We start from the raw sequence: 22,345 nt of genomic DNA, 5'->3' as shown, positions 1-22,345 counted from the left end.
GTTGTATGGAGCATGCTTGTACTATTGCTACTTGGTGTGGTCTTTGCTCCGCCGAAGATCATTGCGCAGCGTGCAGACGTGCTGCAACGTTACGGTGAAGCAATGGACTATGTTCAGTGAAGACACTGCGCGAAGAGTCTATCCAAACAGATTTGGGGTATCACTTCATCAATTAGCAAGTTGAAACCCATCGTATAGTAGGCTCCAATGAAGCAGAGCATATACACACATGCACACCCGAAACGACTAGAACCTGCCCACGCGGGCATCGCGCAGGATGCCCACGCATACATTGACCCATCCGTCCGCGCTTGGCATGCAAGCACCAAGCCACGCCATCTCAGCATCCGGAGGGGCGTGCACGCCCTGTACGAGCGCATACGCCAACGGTGGCTTTCCAGGCGGAAAGAGAAGAGGAAGGTGTGTTGCCAAGAACTTCGCCAGGGTATGTACCGTGCCTATAATAGCATACTCTCCGTGAGTGGGCTATGTCAGAAGCACGGAACGTTGTTACTTACCGTCTTCCAGCACCGGCGGCACGAGGTCTTGCAGAACGGGACCATCTGGGAGGTATATTCGGACAGGCACGCTGCGTACGCTGTACGCGCCGTCGCGGTCTGGGGCCGCGGTGGATCCAGGGTCGGCAGACGGAGGCCGAGTGTGCATGGATGCGGAGGAGGGGGGCGGTGGGGGTGATGTGGATCGTGTGGGTGTCGTGGTAGGCGTCACCTTCGCAGCGACGCGCCAGTATTCGTCGAAGTTGTCTATGACCGGCGATCAAGTTGGCGTTTCATGGGAGCGGGGATTAACGGAAGTGGACTTACGTTCTTTGATGCCCTCCCAGAGGCCGTCCTGCTCTGCCTTCCGGAGGCCGGTCATGCGCTTCGTGCTGCCCCAGCGCATGAAGTCCGCTTCTTTCAGCTGGCCCATGAATGCTTGCTTGCACGCGTCAGTGCTTGGTGAGAGCAAGAGCTTGTCTGTGGGTGGTGACGCGAGGTGAAGGACGAGACGGAGAGGCGTGATCTGGGAGGACGACGAATTGTTGCGCAACGAGGCCGTGATGGTGTGGTTGTCGTATATGAGGCCGATGGACCAATGCCTGTGCAGGAGTGAGTGGGCCGTCTGGCACGTCCAGAACACGATCGCACACGACGTTCTAGGTGCGGTAGCACTCACCACTTCAGCAGGCTGCCTTCCTCGCTCTCGAACCACCAGTCCTCCTCCTTGATCACGCGTGCGGCGGCCTCATCAAAGACGACGTCCATGAGGAAGCGTTTGATCTCGGGCACGAGCAGGGGGAGGTAGCTGACGCGCGGGGCTTGCATGTAGTAGCACTCCAAGCCGCGGTCGCTGTTCGCGGGGAGCTCCTTGGCGTCGACGCGGACCTCGAGGGGGACGGTGCCCTCCCATGTGAGGCGGCGGAAGAGGGTGGTCGAGGCGGGGGTGGAGAAGGCGGAGGGCGTATGGCGGGGCGCGTAGGTGGACATCGTCGCGGACGACCAGCAGCCGGCGCGCGAGATGGGGCGCGCACGTGGACTGCGCGTGTGCGGCGGGCGTCTGCTGACCGCGGAATTGGGTCAGAGCCTGGCCCGGCGCTTAGCGGGGCTGCCGTGCTTCTTGACGTCACGCACAGCATATTCCGCGTCGCGTCAGTGGCTCTCGCCCAACGCTTATAAGCTCCCCGCCAGCCAGGACCAGCCGCAGCGGCCTCTCTCGCCCCCCACGATGCCCTCCAACAACTCTGTCACCGATGGCCTCTTCCTCAAGGTGAGGTGCCCAGCCTGTCCTCACGGACGCTGCTTACTGACGTCCGCAGATCATCAACGTTATAGTCTACTTTCTCTTCCTGGGATCCAACATATACGCCATAGCTGGGCCCACGGACATTTACTATTCTGGCAAGGAAACATACCTCACCCCGGCACCATGGGCATTCTTGATCTGGTGTGCATTCCTGTGTTGCTCTGGCATTCCGACAGTAATAATTATCCCTTCCTAGGTCGCTCATACACCTCCTGCTCCTCGGAACTATTATCTATCAGTTCTTCGAGGGCGGAAAGAAAGTCGTCATTGATGGCATCGGATGGCGTTTTCCGCTGCTCGCAGTTCTCAACGCAGTGTACATTCACCTCTGGGCAGCGCACCAGTACATCATCGCCTTTGTATTTGCGCTCTTCGTCAGCTCCGCCGTAACGGTATGTACCGCGAGCCTTCTAACCGGACTACTCGCTGACGGCTCCTCATAGCACATCTACTACGTCGTAAAGAAGTATCATGAGCCCGCCAGCATCCCAGACGAGATCTTCGTTCACCTGCCGTTCTCGCTCTACCACGGCTGGACGACTTTGCTCGTCGTGCTCACCGCCTTCGAGGCATTCGGTGTCGACGCTACCACCACTCGCGCTGGAGTTTGGACGAAGGTCTTTGTCTTCCTGGCCCTGTATGTACCGTTCCTCCCGCACAGGACCACCTCATCACTCACAACATTATTTACAGGCTATTCCTCGAGGCTACTGCTGCGACGTACGCCTTCTCATCCCCGGAGGGCGACCTCCCGGCGAGCATTGCCATCGCCTGGTCGCTGTGGGCCATCTTCGCCCACCAGCGCTACCCTGCCTTCGTCCACTGGAGTGCACTTGCCTTCTCCATTCTCGCTCTGGTCTGGGTCGCCAAGGCTATCGTTGGCCTCTTCGTCAAGCTCCGCAGGGGTGGCCGCGGGATCTCCCTCGATGAGGAGCGTGCGTCCCTCCTTGGCAACAACTGAATGCGACGATTGTGCAACATGAGTTACGAGCTTCGCATTGTTCACGAAGTTACGCTTGCATACCGAACGTTTTGGATTCGTACGTAGCCAGGCACAGTCATATCACAAGCGTGTACTATATACACAGCATTGTTTTCATTTGTACTTGTACTCTGTCGTCTGTATCCTACTATTGATGAGGATGCATTGAAAGGTCACCATTCTCGACGTCGTTCTCGTTTACTGTATCGTCCATGACTGCGGAATCCTCGACAACAGTAAGGCAGACGTCTTCTTTGTCCACATACGGAGATCGGGCTACCTTTCCAGTGATCGGCGGATGCTGGCCCCGAATGTCTAATGATATAGCATTTACTCCCAACAGGTGAGGTCCCTGGTCCTGGTCACCCCACGGTATGTATTCACGGCGCGCGGCACGCCTTCGAACGTCTGGACGTCGCAAGAAGAGTAACACAGGAACCTTCCTGCGGGATGCTGTGAGTTACCGTTCTCTCCCCTGCTCTGCGTCCCTGATTCTCCTTTGCTCGCATGCACCTGCGTGCCAAATATGCACGGATTCGTCGCTGATTAGGCAGGCAAGTGATCGTCCCTACAATGTGGGCAGAATAATGTCGAGTTGTTCTCGCGACCGGCGACGGTCACGGAGCCTTCGGTCGCACAGTGCCAGTTGGTGGTTACCACTCCGTTTAGGCTCCGTTGCCGTAGCGCTATGCCCGTTACTTATCCGGCCCTTGCCTGGAAACCACAATGGCTAAGCCTCGTACACACATTTCAGAATGGGTCACTTACTTCAAGAATTCCGCCCAGCAGGAGGACACCCCGTTGAGGGGCAAGCTCCCTGAGCGAATATCTGTTTCCCAATGGCACACGGTGGTACCTGGTGGTACTAAGTCCCGCCCGCCCGGCGGGATGGTTACAGCCTAACACGACTGCAGGTCAGGTACAGACCGACGATCGCCTTGCCTCGGTCGATCGTGAACGGCAAATCCAAAGTGCCTCCGCCTACCGTCGTCGATCGCGTCCTTACACAGATCCCTGCACGAGAACAAATCGCCTACAGCAGCTTAGCGCGGTGTCCCCGCCAGCGAGGAGCCAGGACCGATGGAGGCGATCCTTTTGCCGCCGCTGTAATGCTCCTGTTACCATAGCGATTCACCCGCGAAGGCCTCTGACCGAGAACCATCTCAGATTTGTCTCAGATCGCCCGGACCCAGTGAGTAGGGCCCTCCAAGCGAGGGCCATATCATCGCTAAGGCAAGGACGAGGAGGATCCCCCGCCTCCCTCGACGTCCACGGTGGTTACTGGATCTTCCCTCAGTGTATTGTGCGTCCTGGCCACGCGGGACCTGGCAGGGTTACTCTAGTCTGCAGCGTCCGTGATGGATGTTTTAGTGTTTCGGGACGTGTATGCGACGAGATACCTTCAGGGTACGCACATTCTCGCCTTTGCTGAAGGATGGTCATGTCTGACTAGACTCGGGCTCGTAGCGATTGGGCTTACGGCTCTCTTCTATGACCATACATTGACGTTCGCGGATGAAGTGCGCCTGGTCTGGCTCGCCCCTCGCTCGCTTGCGAAGTATGCATTCCTTTTTAACCGGTATCTTGTATTGGCGACGCTCATTGGGGTGGCATGTGGTGAGCACTTCACCACCGCCTCAGGGTTTTCAGCTGACTTGCAGATACGATGCAGAGATGTGTGGTTTCATTGGGGACGTGTTTACGGATCTTGTGAGTGTTTCGGGCGGCTATCTATATGAGCGCGCTACTCACCGGAGGACATGCAGGAGTAAGTCTCCGTGAAGTGTGCATGGATGTCAAATGTAACGAAGCACAGGTGCAAGTACTTCCTCTTCGTGGTCTCCATGATCGCGGTCATGTCGATTGGTATCACGAATATGTTGGTGCTCCTGCGTGTAGTGATTCTGTGGGATGCACGGCCGGTATGCTCGTCTTCCCGGCTCGCTGGAAGCCTGGCTCACTCACCTGTCTCTCAGTCGGTATTGAAGCTTATGATGGTCGCATATGTCGCGAGTCTGATCGCTCAGGTGATTACCCTCATTCTCACGCTCCTGCACATCCTACGTGAGTCCTCGTCTCTGAGTCTATGGGGTCAAAGTGACTCACGAGGTGTCGATCCAGCGGGTATGGCCTGGTCTCCACTTGCGGGGATGTGTATCTCGTCCAAGAGCTCGCATATCATAGTCGCAGTGTGGGCATCGCCGGTAAGGACTGCGAATTCTTCAATGATGGCCGAGCAGCTTATGTCCCCACAGATGCTATTTGAGTTGTTTGTTTTGATCTCGACTGCACTGAATGCTGTTGATCGGCCGACGTCGGCACGGACGCCGATTGCAAGGGCGCTTTGCAGCGACGGCATCCTGTACTTTGTTGTATGTCTCCGGTCCACTTGCCAGGGCGCACACGCTGAACGCACGTTCTGACTAGGGAGTGACTACTCTCCGTGCATTGAACGTTGCTCTTGCGGGTGCGAGTCTGTCTCGACCGTCGTTCACGCTACTCGGTGTCTTGTACGTGTCAACCCATCATGATGTACCACAGTCGACTTACGTTGTTTTTATGACCAGTTTTGTGTGGGCGATGACGACCACACTCATCAACCGATCGCTGCTCCAGTTCCGCGTCCAGCGTGACCACTGGGAAGATGACATTGTGTTGGTCGAGCGGTCGACGTCGCCGAACGAGGGCAGAAGGAGCAACAACAACAGCTTGGACATCAACAAGAGCATCGAGGTCACCGAGGACAGCGTTGCGGAGGTTGACATGATGTGGGCGTCGCGGTTGGAGAGATCGTGGCGCTACAGATGAGGGGCACTGCGTGTGCTAGGATTCCATCCATGTATCTGTAATATTTACCGCTTGTAATAGAGCGTAATTCCGCGCGCAGGTTCCAGCTGTACGAAGTCCGAAAGTATGAGATTTGATTCACAATGGGAATGAGACGACGTCGCTGACGGACCTCGCCGCAGTCACGTCGATCCAATCTGATTCCTGGATGGTGATCCTGAATTTGAATCCGCCAGCGCGGCGCCAGGCAGGCCGACTCGGTGGTGGCGGTCGGTTATGGCGAAGAGGGTTCCCAAAAAGGGAATGTGCGCATCGCCACGGCGCATCAGACAGACACAGGCTGAGCGTGACGACGATGAAACTGGCAGCTGCCCGGATCAGCCCCATCATGCCGCCCTATATAAGCATGCTACCGACACCGCCTGGCCTCTTTCCGACGCCCGCGTCCCACAGTCTTCCCTCTTCCTTCCTCCGCTCTCCTTCTTTTCTTTCGTCGGAGGCTGGCCCTTCCTGCCGCTTTTCAGGACCTGGTGCACCTGAAGATACGGCTTTTGGTTTCTTTTCTTACAGCTCGTAATTCTTGGACCCCCAGAATCCTTTGAAAGGTCATCAGGATGGCTACGCTCATGGCTGAGCTTCAAAAGATCCCTGGTGGGGACTACCGTCTTCTAACGAAGGTTACATACTCTGCCTCCGAGGCGCGCGGAATGGCCGTCGAAGTCGCCTTTGCGTGGCTCTCAGCTGCGGCATGCGCAGGACTTCTCGGAGCGCTCGCAGTGCGTACACCTCGTACATCCGGAGGGAATGAAATAGCTTAAGCTGCTACCATTAGATCTCGGCGTGGAACACGCGCAAGTCTGTGAACCCACATCTGTTCGTCCGTAGTCACGTAGCTGCATATTTCGTGTCGCTACTGTGGTGCGACCTCATGCAAGGTAGGGCATACCAGTTGTCGTGTCGACGCGTAGCCTGACGTAGATCACGCAGCATTCTCGGCCATGCTGAGCGTACGATGGCTCAATGCGGGAGCCGTGACACTGGGTCAATATTGCACTTATCAGGGCTTCCTCAAGCAGTCTGCGGACGTGTCTATGGCGGTCTGGTGCGTCAAGCATGGCACTGATGTCGCACATACTCGCTGATTCGCGACATTTATAGGACTCTGATGATCGCTCTACACACATTCCTTGTCGTGTTCCTTCGCTGGAGCATGCGGCGGCGCTCCCTCTTCGTCATGCTGGGAATTGGGTGGGGATTCATACTACTCATTGTGATCATTGGCCCAGCGGGCTACAAGAGCAATCTGGGTCCTTTCTGTAGGCACATTCACGCCCACGGATGTGATGCGACTGACCACAGGCTGTACTAGATGGTATCAACGGTTACTACTGCTGGATCGCTAGCAACTACGGAAATCAACGGGTCGTGTTGGACCTCCTCTGGGTACGTTGGTCATCTTAAGCTATGACTGTATGCTCACCGGGCCGCATTTTCAGCTTTTCATGGGTGCCATTTTGAGCTTCGTACTATACGGCTTGGTCTTCCTCAACTTGCGGGGCAACGTCACAACGTCGGGGATCTATTTCCGACGTGACTCAAGGATGGTAAGGTTGGTGGATGAGGATAGTGTCGCCATCGCCAAACAAATGCTCATCTATCCGGTGAGTGACATACTGTCGACGCAGGCGATACCCTGCTCATCCCGATCGGCCACAGATCGCCTTCACTATCCTGATCTTCCCAATGGCAATTGTCCGCTTTGTGTCGTGGTCCGGAACCCCAGTGACCGACGCAGCGAGTACCTTCGGCGATACCGTGTTCCTGATGTGTGGTGAGTCGTATTGTCAGAATGTCTGAGACGCACAAGTGTCTCATAACGATGGTGTCATCAATAGGGCTCGTCGATGTCCTTCTGTTCGTGCTGACTCGGCGCGTTCTACCGGATCACAGCGTCATCCCGAAGGGCTACTCACTCCGTTTCTGGAGCAAAAAAGATAACGACGGCCCCCCGCAACGCTCCATCAGCGCTCCTCGACCTATCATTGACCTCAACGCTGACCTCGAGAAGGCTGATGACAGCGAGAAGGCCACTGAGGCGACCCTTGACGAAGCTGTCTTCAAACGCGCAGACAGCCCAGACGATTCTGAGGATGATCACAACGAAGTGACGATCCGTGTACAGAGCCAGGTCATTGACCGAATTCACTTGCAACCTGGCTACGAAGGTCTCGGTACACCGCCCGGCCTCTCGCCACAGCAATCTAGCCGCACAGCCCAGTTCTCGGGCCGCATGGAGGAGGTTCAACTCGACAGCTCTCGTGGCATACGCGTCCCAGATCAGCAAAGGGAGAACGAGTTCTTCGCCAGCGACCTGCCGCCCCTTCCCCCGTCAGCATACACTGCGTACGGCAGTCCTGCGCCAGGAAGTGCTATCCCGACAAGCGGACGATACGTCGAAACCCCGGCCAGAATTGGTACGCCTATACACAGCGCCCGTTATGCCGATGAGGCTCCCGCTACTGCTGCGTCCGCGCATACCTTGCGATACCACCAGGACGAGCACGCGTTCCCGGAGCCTCCTCGCAGCCCCAGGTATGCAACGGAAGAACCACAGTCTATACCCAGTCCGGCCCGTAGTCCCAGGTTTCAACAGGCGATTCAAATCCCCGAGCCCGATAATAACCCAAGGTTCGCCGAGGAGATCGTCCGCCACTTCGAAGAGCTCCCTGCTGCTACGCCCCTCCGAAGCGCTTTCTTCCCCGAGGAGGAACGCCGTGCGCCCAGCCCTCTTCACAGCGCCCGTGACAACTACGCCCGCGACGAGAGCCGCGTGCCTACGCCGCTGCACAGTGCCCGGACGGCACGCTACGAGCACGAGTCTGAGCGCATCCCGACTCCCGTCCAGAGCGCCCGCAACGCCTACGCCGAAGCAACGCCACCGATAACCAGTGCTGCCGCGCCCAGTTCCGAGAATCCGTACCGCGTCGACCTGTCCGCTCCGTCCCCCCGCGCCGCAACCCCCGAGGTCCGCTCCGCACAGGCCGGCTTGTCGCAGTACCGCTGCCGCAGCCCCCTGCTCAGCTCCCATGGGGGTGAACCGAGTCCGACGGACAGTAGCCTCTACACCGAGTCGGACGACGACGAGCCGTTCACCAGTGACCGTTCCGCGCGTTACCAACAGTACCTTGGCACACCCCGCAGCGCGACCTTCCCCAGCCGGAACACGCCTTCCAGCGCGCGCGAGGTCAATTTCCCGATGAGCGCGCGGCTGCCCGCTCCTAGCAGCAAGTGGCCGAGGTACTGAGCGCAGTCTATTGATACCTTCTCCATGTTTTATGAGCTGACCGATGACTATTCACGATATATTTATTGATGCACTGTGGAACGACGATACCGCGCCTCAGTATTTGTGGATGCTACGATGGCTATAATGTACTTTTAGTATCAAGTAATGGCACCGCAACACACAAATCATCTTGAGCTCGACTTTGGTTGAGCCAGCTTGCAGCGAGGTTGAGTAAGACATCGGTGAGAAGTCATTTGGTCTCTCCTGTCAATAGTAAGTTAATCCGACGCTTGATAGGTGCCGATATAGTCCATGGTTGGTACCACGCGGGTATGTAGTGGTGTGATTGAGGAGTCACCACCGCTCTTCGTTTCGCCCGGTATGTACAGTATCATGGTCCTCTCTTTCACGCACAAGCAGCGGGGACGCTATCATCGCAGAGTAAGCCTTACATGTCCCTCCTCGATTTCCGTTGGGTGCAGCACGCATGTGAAGTGACTCAATAGCGACCCTACAAAACCAATCAATCCCGACGCCAACGCGGAAGACTGACCACATACATATAGTGAACATGTCATCACAGGTCCTTTCGAATGCCATCAAAGGCGTTCAAGCCGTGTTCGCCTCCTGCTGTCTCTGTAGTAACAACAAAGGAATCGTAAGCAATGGGACCCTCATCCGCCAACAGTAATGAGAGAACTGACGACATTGAAGCCAGCCTTCTGAGCGGCACTCTCGATGCCTGGAGGAGTGGGAGCGGCTGCGGTTCTCGTACGCCCAGGTCGTGAGACGAAGGTACTACGATACCACCTTGGACGCGCAACAGAACACACAGTGTACGAATTGTGTACGAAACGGAGATCGTTGGCCTAATATTAGGCGTGATCCTCATCGCCCGCGAGCTCAGCGCTAGGGTTGCGTCTTGCGCTGCGGACAACACCGCGGCCCCTCAGTGACATTACTTACTTAAAGGGAACAACAACAACAACAACTCTCGGTGCCGCCGCTGTCCACGCCCACGCCGGAAGAACCACCACCGCTCGATCCTCCTCCTCCGGCGCCAGACGAATTGTTCGCGCTGCCCATCCCGCCGCTGCTACCGTTGTTGTCGTTGCTACCGCCATAGTTGTTGTTTCCGCCGCCACCGTAGTTGCTGTTATCACCGCCGCCGCCATAGCTGTTGTCCCCTCGATCGGCTTTCGGGTTATTGTTCCCGGAGCTGTCATTCCCGCCACCCATTGCGTCGCCCATACCGCCGCTACCGTAGTTATCGTTGCCTCCGCCGGACCCGCCTCCCATGTTGCCACCGCCCATGCCCTGGCCGCCATCCATTCCACCACCCATGTTGTTGTCGCTGCCCCCGTAACTGTTGTTGTTGTCAGAGGCGTCCATGTCGAAGGATGGTGGTGCAATATAGAGAGGATGTTAGTTGCCACAGAAGAGCTTGGAAAGTCTAGCTCAGCATCATGGGCTCTTGTACTCCGCGAGTAGACAGGCACGGCGGTCAGGAATACTGACGAGGACAGACATCATACATACCTATCAGACGCGGTGAACAAGGCACGCACTCTGTATGACAGCGAAGCACTCCGCGCCCGAACCTGTGACTGACAATACAGATTTTCGCTGAGCAAGCAAGCGTCGCACCTGGGAACGCCAGACTGCAGAGCGTACACACAACGGACAGCGATCATACTGAGCACATCCATGAGGTCATTGCTTCTTGGTCCAGTCCTGCGCGTGGCGTTTGGGAGGGAGGGGTGGACGGAATTAACCTATTATCGATACTTTATGACGTGAGAACATCTCGTCCGCGAGCCTATCCGGAACATTTGACTCCTACACAGACGTGACAGAGCATGGTGCATATTAGCGGCCTTATGGTAGTCCATCGGTTCTCCTGAAGGCTAGTCGATTATCCATGGTGCGAAGTCATAAGTATAACAGGCTGTCGAACCTGTATGAAGCTGCACCATGTGTTAGATGGCGACTCTGTGGCATCACTAGCGTGAGGAGCCGAATATTCGAGGTTCCGGGGACAAGGGACACCCCACCACATCAAGATGAAGGCGCCATCGAGAGCATGCAACAGGTCCTCTTGGGTTCACCAAGTACAGCAGCACTTAGTCGCATGAAGTGAGTACATCATCCAATATTATGCCTATATACGGGCGTCGGGAGGACATTACAAGGCATCCCAAGGGAGAGGATCACCATAGATAGCTGTCTGACCGCCTTCCAAAAGTCCAGGACACCAGTTCAACAACGGGGCAAGCTCCGGGGACGATGAATGATACGAATGAAACCGAATGAAGGGATTCCGCGAGCGCCGTTTGGAGAGAAGCATATCGTGGCATCCGTAAGTGTCAACGGTATAGGGTAGATATCCGTTCAGTCTCTGCAAGCGTTTGCAGCATAAGCAGACGACTCAAGCTGGAAGGCAAAACATTACCTCGCCCTCTTGGGCCTTGATCAACTCTTCTCCTTCCGCGTCTATGCCTATGTAGTGAAAACGTTCACGAGGCCAGCGTAGAGCTGCTCGATGGAGCTCTGTGAAGCGTCGCCTTTTGAATTCATAACCTATGACAGTTATGTGGGAGGGGTAGCGACCGGTGTATTCATGGAAGCGCGCGATAGAATACAACAGGTTTTGGAATGAATCCAGTGCGTAGTCTTCAGTCGTAGCCCGGAGCGCAGTATGCGACCGCGAACCCGACACCGACAAGCTCGGAGTGAGATCAGCAGCGAGCGCGAGCCGCATATACGACTGGGCTTCCGTGCTGGTTGAGATAGGCCGGGTTTGACCACTTCATTGACGTTAGTAACGTTGCGCAACGCACATGCAAGATCGGATACTCACCCGCTAAAGACCAGTAGTGCATGCGCATCCTGCCTCGCGAGCTCAGCCCTGTCACAGCAAGTCAGACACGTCTGCCACAGGGCTGGCGAACGCACTCACCCAGCTGCTATATGCTGGTAGAATGCAGCTACACGCCCTCCACCTCTTTGGTATGGCTCTAGAATCCACTCTTCGTCGTCTAGTCTTCGTGTCACATCTGTACCTTTCCATACTGCGTGTCCAGGGACCATGATTAAGTGGTCTATCGTCGAAAGCGCGTCATGGCGCTGTATAGTCGACAATATATCAGAAGGCGGCGAGCGGCCTGGTGGTAGCTGAAGATAGTCTGGCGAGGAAAAGTGATAGCTTAGGTTGAAGAGTAAGGACAGGACTGTGACACTCGAGAGAAGTACGAGGCCAAGGTTGGTGACCCGAGCACGCGTCAGCAGCACATCCTTAGTGCTTCTTGGATGCCGGAGGCCATGTCTTGATAGCTGGCGCTTCCGAGACGATGATATAGGGAGGGGAAGCATAGAGCGTACGCCGACGGCGGTCGTCGTGGACGGGTCGCAATGTGCAGCGTGCCCGCGCCCGGGCAGGAGGAGTCCGAGGACACAGCCGATCCGCAATCGATCCGCAGCTGAACTCGGCTGAACTGCAATCCCCATCTCGATTCAGGATACTCAATCTAGGAACGCGATCTGAGCTCAGAGTCAATATTTGTAGTGGTGCATGGGCCGTCCAAGGACCGTCACGGCGTGCCTTACGGTCGTATGTAAGTAGTGGATTTGAGTCGTGTCGCATCGCTGTAGAGCACTCGAGCTGATAACTCTTAAAGGCGTATATTGCAATTCAATCTGATCTCCGTCTGCCAAGGAGTGGGATCTTATCGCCAAAGTGGTTGTGCAGGATGTGACCACGCTCCCTCCTGACGTAGCCCAAATAGGTCGTGGCGCCAACGACCACACTCACAAATGAGGTGAGAGCAGCGGTTCTGAACTGAGACGGCCGCGAGAGTATCATCGTAAGGACGTACTGCAAGATTATGTTGTTGAGCATGTACAGCCATGACGTTGCTACAATGAATGCTTACCTTCAGCATGTCAGCGATATTCTGCAAGGAGTATTGCAGTGCAGATCTATTACAAAAAGGGAGTGAGCCATCGTGTCAGGAGAACAGGGAATAGGCAGTCGCTGACATCGCGTTTCGCCTCGGATGCGACGCCAATGCCAGTTGCAATTCCTTCAGCTGGCACAGATCGAAGGCCCAGAGTCCTATCCTAGACAGCATCATCCCTACGGTTATTAAGCATTGCAGAGCACCGTCAGGAATTATGTTGCTGACCTCCGAATAGCAGTGCCGATTTCCAGGCCGGACCGTGAGCATTTGGCAGACCGCCGCCGACGTAGAATGATATTATTACCGGAAGCAGACAAATGGCTTCCGACCTGTAGAGATTGAAAGTATAGGTCATTGGTGCTTTCACTGTCGCTGTCCAACAGGCTTACCATATACTCCAATTCCCAGCGCGCACAAGACCGAGTTTTCTCTCCAAGAACGGCATGGCCATCGTTCCAAGGAGCCCAGCTACGACGTTGAGACCTCGCATGCCGGCGATGAAAGGATCAGTGTAGGATTCGGACTTGAGGTAGCTGATCATCGTTCCGTCAAAGCTGAGGACAGTGAAGTACAGGCATGAAATGGAGACCGAGGACAGGAAGATTGGATGTTGAACAAATTCCCGCCAGTCGGATAAGCTGTCGCGGAGGTAGGATCGGGATATATTGACGAGGTGGCCCAGTACGCCAGAGGCCAACCGGCTGTGACGAACCTGTGCCTTCTTCTCAGCTTGTGCGGCCTGCAAAGAGGGAAATCGCCGATAGACGATGTCAATCCCTGGGACAAGATTCTGTCAGCCAGCTACGATGCATCGCCGCCAAAGAGGAGACATACACAGCAGCTCGAATATAATGCATCCCGCTTCCACGCCGCAGAGACAATACGCAGCGATAACGTTCGAGGTCACGCTGGTGAGCAGCGAGACGAATAGCGGCGCAAGCAGCTTGCATAGCAGATCAATGCGCCGCATGTACGTATTGATCAGAGTGAGATGCTCCGATGACCCCTGTGCGATGATCGACACCCAGTCCCTCTCAATTGCGACGGACAGCGCGACTCCGGAAAGATTCTGGATGCAACCACATATGACTATGAGGGCGAACATCGCTGCGCCCAGTGGAGTTGACCATTTACGCGTCAATTGCTCCTCCGTTCCGAGATGGTAGAACAAGACCAGGGAGCCCACGTACGCGCCGCATGCTGATACCTTGACGGCGATGATGGAAAACCGCACTATTTGTAGGTTGTTGCGGATGTCGACTTGGTGTCCAGCCCACCCTGACAGAACGACAGCAGACCCTGTGGTCAGGAAGCCGAATATAGAGGCAGGCAGCAGAGAGTTGGGGAACAGCGTAATCAGGAAGAGGTACACTGCAAATTCGGCTGTCCGCGATCCCCAGGAGCTGCAATCAAAACAACTGAGTACGCTTCCATAACACGAATGCAAAGCATTACCTTGAGAAGTGTTGAACGAGAAGCAAAATGAGTGCCTTCCGATCGAGAGGGTTGTCTGCTGTACCAGGAGTGACTTCGGCCAGGAGTTCCGTTACAGCAGGCTGGGAAGGCGCATCCGACGCAGTATTCGAAGTCTCGGGCTGCTGCTTTACTGTGCTCGGTGATGTCGTCTCCGATTCGAAAGCAGGATCAACGGCCTGAGCCGGAGACGGGTGACTGCTTTCTATACTGCGCCGCTGGTGCAACTCGAGTTCTTCGACAGGCATTATTGATACTAGCTCCATAGGTTCTGAATCGGAGTTGGGCACCTTGATCGGGAAAGAAGTGGTCATTGCCGGCTTTGTTGGAACATGTTTTCGACAGGCGCAGCAATCTATGTCCAACAGCAGGAACAGGGCGTGTGGGCCCTACTAGAGAGCCGTGTATAGTAGGGATACAGGCTGAGTTAGTCTGCGTGCAGCCTCGTCGCCGTGCAGTGGCGGCCGCGCCACAACGGGGTCAGTAGTAACACATAGGCGCTCGCAGAGGGGCCTCAGACAGTGTATGCACGCCGATGGCGGTATGTAACCGACGGCAATTCACATGCATCGTACTTGCTCGCACGCGCGTCCTACACGCCTTGGACGGAGCGTGATTGAAAATGTGGGTCAGGTGTAGGAATTATACAGAGATAGTGGCAGTCCATTTAGTATAGGTGTAAACGGAGACTGTCAGACATCCTGGACTTCCCGACATACCCAAGCTATCGAGGTTTTACCTGCCTATGTGCATAGTATATACTGCCCGACGGTTCGCTTGAAGCGGCAGAAGGAATGATAACGTCCAGCGAACAGTTACTCAGCAAGTCTTCCCGAATTCGCGCTCGATGGCCCATTTGACAGCCTCCTCGACGTCGCTCGCTTGGTGCGTAGGGGTGTGTGAAGGAGGACCCTGCTGAGGGTCATAGACTCCGGTGTGCACCAGCACGGAAGACCATCCCGCAGCATTCGCCCCCGCTATATCTGGAATCGCAATTACTTCAGGCACTCAGTGTCCCATCGCGATGCGGCTTACCTGATTCGGGGTTGTCTGATCGCATATACAAAGACGTTAGTCTGGTTGCCCATCCACGACAATGTTCATCACGAACCTCCCACCATGTACCTAGATTATCAATTTCAGCATGACCAGTGGACTTATGGATGACACGAATACTCACACATGTGGTGGCCTGTCAGCTACTGGGCCATATAGCTCGTTGAACCGGTCGTGTAGGACCTTCTTGGTGAACTGATAGGTAGCCTCCGTCGGTTTCCCAAATTGCACATACGGATACTCCGAGCCAGTCACGGCCTATGCAATTGAAGCCATCAGCAACCGTCGCGCAGCGCTCAGTAGCAAGCGATGGCACACGCCTTGTACACAGCCTGGAAAGCAATCTTGAAGCCGCCTTGGCCGAGCCGCGGTCTCTCAAAGTTGGCCTTCCACAGCAGGTCTGGATTGCAAAATATCAGCTCCGGGCGGCGACGTCCACCCGTCTGCGGCGTGCTGTCGCGTCCCGCAGCGCCACCGGAACCATACTGTCCGCCGATAATACCGCCCGACTGGCAGATGTCGCAGAGAATTTGGATGTCCAACGCCCAATTGCGCGGGTCATGGAAGACGAAGGCGGCGGCAATGGGCGTTTGCGAGAAGTCGACCTCCTGTGCGTGAACAACGCGCTCTTGGATAAGAATAGCGGGTCAACCATACGATGGGAACGAACAGACCTTTGTTGACTGCCGTTCAGACTCGGTCAGATCATGGAAGGGCCAGACCCTACAGACCGTTAGTGTCGTGCGGTCGTCTACATGCGATTGAACCTACGCAGGGTTCCATGCCAGCACGTCCAAAGTGGTATAGGCCTTGTTGAACCCGTATCTGACAAGAGTAGGATTTTAGTGTTCGACCGCAATGCCGAATCAGTCTAGATTGCACCCTTCAGCCACTTTGCGCACTTCATCATTTCTCCCACCGAGGACTAGCACGGGAAGGTTGGCATACTTGTCCACTATTGTCTTCAAAATCGTATGCGATTGGACGAATTGTTTCTCGCCAATCTAAGTTTGACGGTTTGAGCGTTGGTCCCGTCAAAAGCGACACAGTCACAAGGCTACCAACCTCGAAGCCGAGAATAGATGTAAGCTTGCTGCAACGGGCTTCTTCGGATGTCCCACCCCCGTTGGTCAGCTACATACCGTGCAACTTAATAATCAACAAAATGAGGGCGCTGCCCCATATTGCAGTGTGCCTACCAAAATGTAGGGTATCTTGCTTGCATCAATTCCATCAGCACGCTGCCGTACACGCTGCAGATGAATAGACACACCTTCCGGTCGGATTGGCCCCTTCCAGTATGGTGAGCGCACGCTTAGCGGCCGGTATCGCTTGAGAGCCGCGCAACAGAACGCCATCCTTATGGAACAAGTGTTTAGCGTGGTGCGGTCTCATGACGCAGAATGCCGTTCTATCGGACGCACGATGTCGAACGCAAAAGCTAGCGGCGGGATCGCACCCTTGAGTGGTGGCTTCGCTGGTACGGTTCTCAGTTTACATATCAAGGTCATTCTGCTTCACTGCTATTGACTTACATTGGTAGGAGCGGCACGCGTAGTGCCAGCGCGCAATAGGCTGTCTAGGCACGTTGCGAGGCGAGGGCAGGCGAGCCAATGTACGGGCCTGGACCTGAAACATGGTGGGGAGCGTAGTGACTCTTTTGGCACAGCTATTTAGAGGACACTGATGCTGGTCCACAAGATGAGTGCGGTAACTGCTCTGCAGCGGCACGCCACGGACGCAACTGCCTTTCTAAGTACCGATTCGATCGGTACGGTGTCACGTGTACACATCATCTCGGACCGAGCACTGTAAGCATCGAGAGTGCAGTTCTATTACATTTGCAAGGTCCCGAGTTGATACTGGTACTAGCACTGCTCTCTATAAAAGCTAGAAGCACTGTATAGGAGCGATGAAAGAGCGTCGGGTACTACCGTACAATGATACGAGTTGACTACAGGCCCAACAGTAGGACATATGATTAATATCCGAGGCCACTGAACGTGAGAAGCTGGACGCACACAACCACACTGGTCCACAGCGTCGCGATGTCTTGCAAGTGGCGTGGCTGTCATAAAGGTACATATCAATGCTATGGCAGACGCTGAGCGCAGATGAGACGAGCGTGACAGGAGGTCGGTCGGATCGATATGTCTGAATACGCCGGAATGCATGTGCACGGAGAGGCACGGAGGCGGTGGTAAGCCAGCCCGGCCGAAAGACTCAGCATCAGGCTGTTGTCCCTCCGCGGCTCTTCTGTCTAAAAGAAGCGGCACAGTACCGGCTCATAGAGTCAGTTATCTGTCGCCTACCGAGCGCCGGACAGCGCGTTACAGACAACCACAGGCATTGCAGCCCAAAAGAACGCTGCGTACGCTTAGTTCGCACGTGTATAGAAACATAATACATACGTCGTCTTGGCAAGGATCTGTCTGTTAAGTCAGCGCTCATGTCGACACGAGTTGGATTCGTTGCTGGAGCGACGCCTCGTCCCGAGGTGAACGTATGATGCCAAGGAGTGCCCACGGAGGATCAGTTAGGTTGGACACTGACAGTGGTCCCCTGTGGTCCCTGACATCCCCGATAGGCCCCAATTTGCAAGGCGGATATATCCTTAGCATTCGGAAGCAGACCGAGTACTGGACGGACATGAGCAACCGCCGCACGCGGGGAACATACCGATTGAGAGATATCCCTAGGGGGGCGGTACAGGAACAGCCCACATGACAGATAGGATGTACGCATCGTGGTGGGGTTGTCCAGCATCTGGACAGGGAACGTGGACAACAAGACTGCCACCGTTGCCTCCCTCGCCGCCCGGGGACGAGTGAGACTCGCCGCGGTTGTCGAGGCCATAATCCCGAGCTTGTCGCGGGGGCCACAGCCAAGATCAGTGATGGTGGTGGCCGGTGAGAGGAAGAAGGATAGTGAGAAGAAGGATCGCAATGTGGGCGGACGCAACCAGAAGCACAGGGTCCGAGTGCAGGGTTCATAGCGGATGCTTATGTCACCCGAGCCGCCCGTCCATCTCTCTTTGACCGCGTCCCTCCTCCATTCCTCTCTCTCCTGTCCGCCTGGCCACCCCGCCTGCCGTCGCCCTCCACGCCCTCCCTGGGGTCCGCCTGTCCTCCCACAACACCCTTGGACAGCCCGCTGAATCCCACTTGTCTCCGGGGCCTACTTGCCGTGCCTCGCTCTGGGGAATCTGCTGAACGACCTAGCGAGGCCGACGCCGCTATCATTCTGCATTGCCTCTGCCATCGCTCTTGATTTATGTCTTTCAGGACGCCGACAACTGTACAATCCTCGTCCGTACTTGCCTAAGTGACCATGCCCGTGGTATCGAGACCCCAGCGTACCGAAGCAATCCAGGCAAAGTATAATGTCATCGTCGACTGTAAGTCAGACGTAATGCACGGTGCACTTGCTTGACCTCATCCGCCTTCTGTAGATCCACACCTTGGTCTGCACTCTGCCGCAGCCATGGGCAACCTGGGGTTAGCCCAGTACGCACTTTCCCATGGCCAGCCAGTAAATTCTATACTGGACGGAGTGCTACCTCTGCATGCAGCGTGTTCTGGAGGCAATGATCAGGTCGTCCGGTTTCTCATTGAGAGTGGTGCAGATGTGAATGCGCCTCGGTGAGTGAACTTACTGCGTCGACGCCGGGCGAAGGTTGATTGTAGCATCCGCCCACGGCATGCAGGTTACCGCGGCGGTATACGAGCGATAAAAACCGTGATGCGTCAGCGCCGATCGTCGGTGCCTCTGGATCGACGCCCCTTCATTTCGCCTGTGCGAACGGGCACGCCCCGGTCGTGCTCACGTTGCTCATGCATGGCGCACACCCGGATCGTGCAGACAAACATGGAACCACTCCGGAGATGCTCGCACGGCAGAATGGTTGGGTGGCCTGCGCGGAGGTCTTGCGTAACTGGAGTCTGAACAAGGATCGGGACCTTCGAGAGAAGGAGGAGCTCATTCCAATGCACATCGATGACACGAGCTCCATCATTGACCTCAAACATATTTGCGCTGGGCACGAGTGCCGGGTATGCACCAGCAAGAGGTTGCGGGTCAAGCGGTCGATCGACCATGCTCTCAACATGCTGAAGCCCTCGCTCTCACAACTGCACTCTTCCAGTCTCATGGAGGGTACAGGTACCGCATTAGAGACAATCGTCGCTTCGCCATTGCTCCCGACTGACTCTGTCGGCGACGCCATACTCACATCCAGCCCTGAGGTTAGCGCTGCACCCGAGTCCTCAAGTCGTCGACCGTCGCTTCCTGACGTCTTCGACCCTGCCCAGACAATGCCGATGTCGCGCCGCTCTCACGCTGGTTCCGGGTCGAGCTCACGGAGACCTCGATCAGCAGGGAACGATGCGGAGCAGCCCACAGTTGGCCGACGCGTAAAGGGGAAGGTGTCGCTCCTCAGCATATTCAAGAAGGGCGACGCGTCTATCACTCCTGAAGCCTCACCTGGCCACGCCCCCAGTCCATACACACCATCCACCGCTTCCACTTCCGGATCCCCGGGCCCTGGTACACCCCATCGCCCCGATGTCCACGCCCCAGCATCTACAAATGACTCTCCAGCTACCTCGAGTGGGCTTCCCGAGCATGCTTCTTACTCGGAAATGACGATCCAGGGCCGACCACGAGGCCGTGTCTTCAGCGAGGGCGAAGCCACCCGTGTGCCCCCATTACCCACGGCCGTCGAGCTGCATCGCGCGCTTTCTGACGAACGGTCGAGGACCTTGTCCAGTCCCGGTTCTCCGGATAGCCACCTGCCCGACGTTTCTTCCGGCCCTCCGACAGCCCACCGGAGTCCCTCATTGAGGCCTGGCATTCTGCGCCCGCATACACGGTCCATCTCCCAGCAGTCGCAGATCGAAAGCCCACGATCTGGCTCAGTCGGCCCTCCATCGTCTCGTTCCTTACGGTTTGACTCTCCGACCGCGTCGTCCAATCCTGTAAGGCCGAATGACAATCGTCGATCGAGCCATAGTCCCGCCCGGGGTATCAAGATGGCACGGAGCGTCAGCTCGATGCGAAGCGTCAGCGGCGCGGAAGCTTCTCGATCGCCTCTGAGAACTACCATAGACCTCGCCGGGCCTTCGTTTGACGAAGAAGTCGCCGATGAACCTCGTCATGTCTTTGAGGATGACGATGAAGAGTATGGGGAGCCCATCGTTACACAAGAAGTGATCACAGAGCTCGACTCGCGCCTCAGCGCACTTCAGGTCACCGAGGATCCGAAGCGGAACTCGATGCTCTCGCAAGGATTGTTGTCCCCTTTGCCGTCGCCTTGCAAGGCGACCACAACAAACGGCTTCGACTACCCGTTTAGTATCAATGAGCCGCCGCCGGACGATGTCGAGTCCCCTACACGTCAGACCTTCCTCGAGGTGAATGGCAACGAGAATCGGATGCGCGGTGATTCCATGAGCAGCATGAGTACGAATGGGACCAGCGGCTATCTTCCTACGCCAGGTATGCAGCAGTCGCAATTGCCATCACCATGGATCAGCTCGAGCACATCGACACCGCCAGAATTTCCCTCGATGGACAATGGAGGCCGGAGGAGGATCCAGCGCACGCCGTCCTCCACGTATTCCAATGACACGGAACCAGTGTACAAGCTCAAGGGCCCCCCTAGCGCCCTTGACATCGACATCGGGACCATCTCGTCGTATGCCCAGGCAGAGGCGCTGGTTCAGCGTGCACAGCAGAGCATTTTGGAGATGCAGGATATCCAGGTTGACTACACGCCTCCAAGCGCAGGTGTCAGTGCAGGCCGCACACCGTTGAGCGCGAAGCTTGCAGCGTATGGGGAGAGTCTTGCCATTGAACGGAAGTTCCGGCAGGAGGAAGAGAAGCGCAGTAGCTCGTCGACGGTGCGGAGTCGCCGTCCTTCCGAATACAGCACACGTCCGTCGCAAGATGTTGAGAGCAGCCCCGGGTCGAAGCTTGACAGGAAGTTCAGTCTGGAGGAGAGGCCGCACAACCGCACCATCAAGCAGTCAAAAGTGAGAAGACCACACACTGCGGGGAGTACTGGTGAGTATTATATCTGGTCTCGCGTCCTCGCTTGTGGCAGGGCTGATACCAACATGATGAACCAGCTTCATCAGATATACTTGGATCACCGTCCAGGCCTGGGAGATCAATTCCATCCCCTCACCACTTTCCCGCGTCCGGGTCGCAGCACGTTGCCAGGTCGAGTTCAGATCAACGCGTCGACGACATTGCGACTTCGTACACTCCGCCGATGACTTCGTTTCTCCAAGCGGAAGTGGACATGTATGCGTCGGGGTCGAGGCCGAGGGTGCCGCGTTCGCGCACACCTGATCCCTCTTGTGATGACCCCTTGGACCGTGGCCCCACGACTGGCGTCCCCCTGTCACGTATATCTACGGCACCCGTCCAAGACGCGTACCTCAAGCCAAAGCGCGGGCTGACCAACCAGGAGCGGCAGGTCGCGCGGGCGACGAAGCTCGTGAAGATGGGCTTTTCCACCGCTGACACGCTCGCCGCCACCGGCGCCAACCGCAATCAAACCACGAACAGACATCGCGTAGGTGGGTTCAAAGGTTTCGTGCAGAGTCTCAAGGGGAAATGAGTCTTGGAGTTCCACCTGCACGTTGCGCTCCTGTAGCGCGTCCGTTCACCCATCCACCGTCATGCATCCGTTTCGCTCTCCGCTCTCACCATATGTTATCGCTCATTATCATCGCAATCCTCTCGCTCTCAGACCTGCTGCTGTTGTCTGTCTATCACTATTGCAGATGTACGAGGAGTCGTGTAGCCACTGTATTAGTATCCATCCTCGTCGGTTTCGGTTCTACGAGTTCTCGGGCTATAGCACTAAGTTACTTTGTTCGCACCTCCATGTACGCATTCATTCGCACATTTGTACCAGTTATTTTGTCGAATATACCAGAGCTTTGCTCACCGACGACATGGAGGCGATAGGGGGCCGCCTGTGGTCTGCCG

General features: G+C 56.1%; 9 protein-coding genes across 9 annotated transcripts; 4 read left to right on the top strand and 5 right to left on the bottom strand.

Annotated features, from left to right (window-relative positions):
• Positions 1–121: 121 nt before the first annotated feature.
• On the bottom strand, positions 122–1,508 carry C8Q71DRAFT_512584 (autophagy protein Apg5-domain-containing protein). Its single transcript, XM_047919060.1, has 4 exons — positions 1,177–1,508; positions 825–1,099; positions 519–764; positions 122–458 (listed from the first exon to the last, which is right to left on the bottom strand). Exons 1-4 carry the CDS (start codon positions 1,485–1,487, stop codon positions 247–249), a joined length of 1,044 nt encoding a protein of 347 aa, XP_047781200.1. The 5' UTR covers positions 1,488–1,508; the 3' UTR covers positions 122–246.
• Positions 1,509–1,725: 217 nt separating this feature from the next.
• C8Q71DRAFT_703578 (uncharacterized protein) lies at positions 1,726–2,764 on the top strand (the record flags this gene model as incomplete). The annotated part of the gene is made up of 5 exons (XM_047920325.1): positions 1,726–1,767; positions 1,817–1,944; positions 2,000–2,195; positions 2,247–2,440; positions 2,497–2,764. 5 exons carry the CDS (start codon positions 1,726–1,728, stop codon positions 2,762–2,764), a joined length of 828 nt encoding a protein of 275 aa, XP_047781199.1.
• A 1,379-nt stretch (positions 2,765–4,143) lies between these two features.
• Positions 4,144–5,929, top strand: C8Q71DRAFT_831932 (uncharacterized protein; the record flags this gene model as incomplete). The annotated part of the gene is made up of 9 exons (XM_047926381.1): positions 4,144–4,402; positions 4,458–4,495; positions 4,597–4,707; positions 4,762–4,849; positions 4,907–4,989; positions 5,041–5,157; positions 5,213–5,295; positions 5,353–5,681; positions 5,747–5,929. 8 exons carry the CDS (start codon positions 4,144–4,146, stop codon positions 5,591–5,593), a joined length of 1,020 nt encoding a protein of 339 aa, XP_047781198.1. The 3' UTR covers positions 5,594–5,681; positions 5,747–5,929.
• Positions 5,930–6,186: 257 nt separating this feature from the next.
• C8Q71DRAFT_722360 (uncharacterized protein) lies at positions 6,187–8,876 on the top strand (the record flags this gene model as incomplete). Its single annotated transcript, XM_047921520.1, has 8 exons — positions 6,187–6,348; positions 6,405–6,507; positions 6,560–6,674; positions 6,731–6,888; positions 6,942–7,015; positions 7,069–7,233; positions 7,289–7,403; positions 7,468–8,876. 8 exons carry the CDS (start codon positions 6,187–6,189, stop codon positions 8,874–8,876), a joined length of 2,301 nt encoding a protein of 766 aa, XP_047781197.1.
• Positions 8,877–10,937: 2,061 nt separating this feature from the next.
• Positions 10,938–12,325, bottom strand: C8Q71DRAFT_749535 (uncharacterized protein). Its single transcript, XM_047923208.1, has 4 exons — positions 11,818–12,325; positions 11,719–11,766; positions 11,311–11,665; positions 10,938–11,256 (listed from the first exon to the last, which is right to left on the bottom strand). The coding sequence occupies exons 1-4, from the start codon at positions 12,228–12,230 to the stop codon at positions 11,044–11,046; spliced, it is 1,029 nt and encodes a 342-aa protein (XP_047781196.1). The 5' UTR covers positions 12,231–12,325; the 3' UTR covers positions 10,938–11,043.
• A 198-nt stretch (positions 12,326–12,523) lies between these two features.
• Positions 12,524–14,739, bottom strand: C8Q71DRAFT_749531 (uncharacterized protein). The gene is made up of 7 exons (XM_047923207.1): positions 14,273–14,739; positions 13,652–14,220; positions 13,207–13,594; positions 13,043–13,146; positions 12,897–12,993; positions 12,791–12,836; positions 12,524–12,732 (listed from the first exon to the last, which is right to left on the bottom strand). Exons 1-7 carry the CDS (start codon positions 14,602–14,604, stop codon positions 12,550–12,552), a joined length of 1,719 nt encoding a protein of 572 aa, XP_047781195.1. The 5' UTR covers positions 14,605–14,739; the 3' UTR covers positions 12,524–12,549.
• A 134-nt stretch (positions 14,740–14,873) lies between these two features.
• Positions 14,874–17,065, bottom strand: C8Q71DRAFT_749527 (HAD-like domain-containing protein). Its single transcript, XM_047923206.1, has 13 exons — positions 16,882–17,065; positions 16,771–16,823; positions 16,620–16,705; positions 16,546–16,564; positions 16,412–16,480; positions 16,229–16,350; positions 16,118–16,171; positions 16,021–16,069; positions 15,667–15,954; positions 15,471–15,604; positions 15,402–15,415; positions 15,326–15,340; positions 14,874–15,273 (listed from the first exon to the last, which is right to left on the bottom strand). The coding sequence occupies exons 1-13, from the start codon at positions 16,982–16,984 to the stop codon at positions 15,110–15,112; spliced, it is 1,170 nt and encodes a 389-aa protein (XP_047781194.1). The 5' UTR covers positions 16,985–17,065; the 3' UTR covers positions 14,874–15,109.
• A 592-nt stretch (positions 17,066–17,657) lies between these two features.
• C8Q71DRAFT_512159 (uncharacterized protein) lies at positions 17,658–18,710 on the bottom strand. Its single transcript, XM_047919059.1, has one exon. It carries the CDS (start codon positions 18,337–18,339, stop codon positions 17,794–17,796), a length of 546 nt encoding a protein of 181 aa, XP_047781193.1. The 5' UTR covers positions 18,340–18,710; the 3' UTR covers positions 17,658–17,793.
• Positions 18,374–22,307, top strand: C8Q71DRAFT_749520 (uncharacterized protein). The gene is made up of 4 exons (XM_047923205.1): positions 18,374–18,743; positions 18,798–18,987; positions 19,053–21,409; positions 21,475–22,307. The coding sequence occupies exons 1-4, from the start codon at positions 18,677–18,679 to the stop codon at positions 21,969–21,971; spliced, it is 3,111 nt and encodes a 1,036-aa protein (XP_047781192.1). The 5' UTR covers positions 18,374–18,676; the 3' UTR covers positions 21,972–22,307.
• The last annotated feature ends 38 nt before the right edge of the window (positions 22,308–22,345 follow it).

This window comes from Rhodofomes roseus (assembly GCF_022264815.1).
Source record: "Rhodofomes roseus strain CIRM-BRFM 1785 chromosome Unknown C8Q71scaffold_6, whole genome shotgun sequence".
Classification (NCBI taxonomy): Eukaryota; Fungi; Basidiomycota; class Agaricomycetes; order Polyporales; family Fomitopsidaceae; genus Rhodofomes; species Rhodofomes roseus.
This window is presented reverse-complemented; position numbering and strand designations above follow the sequence as displayed.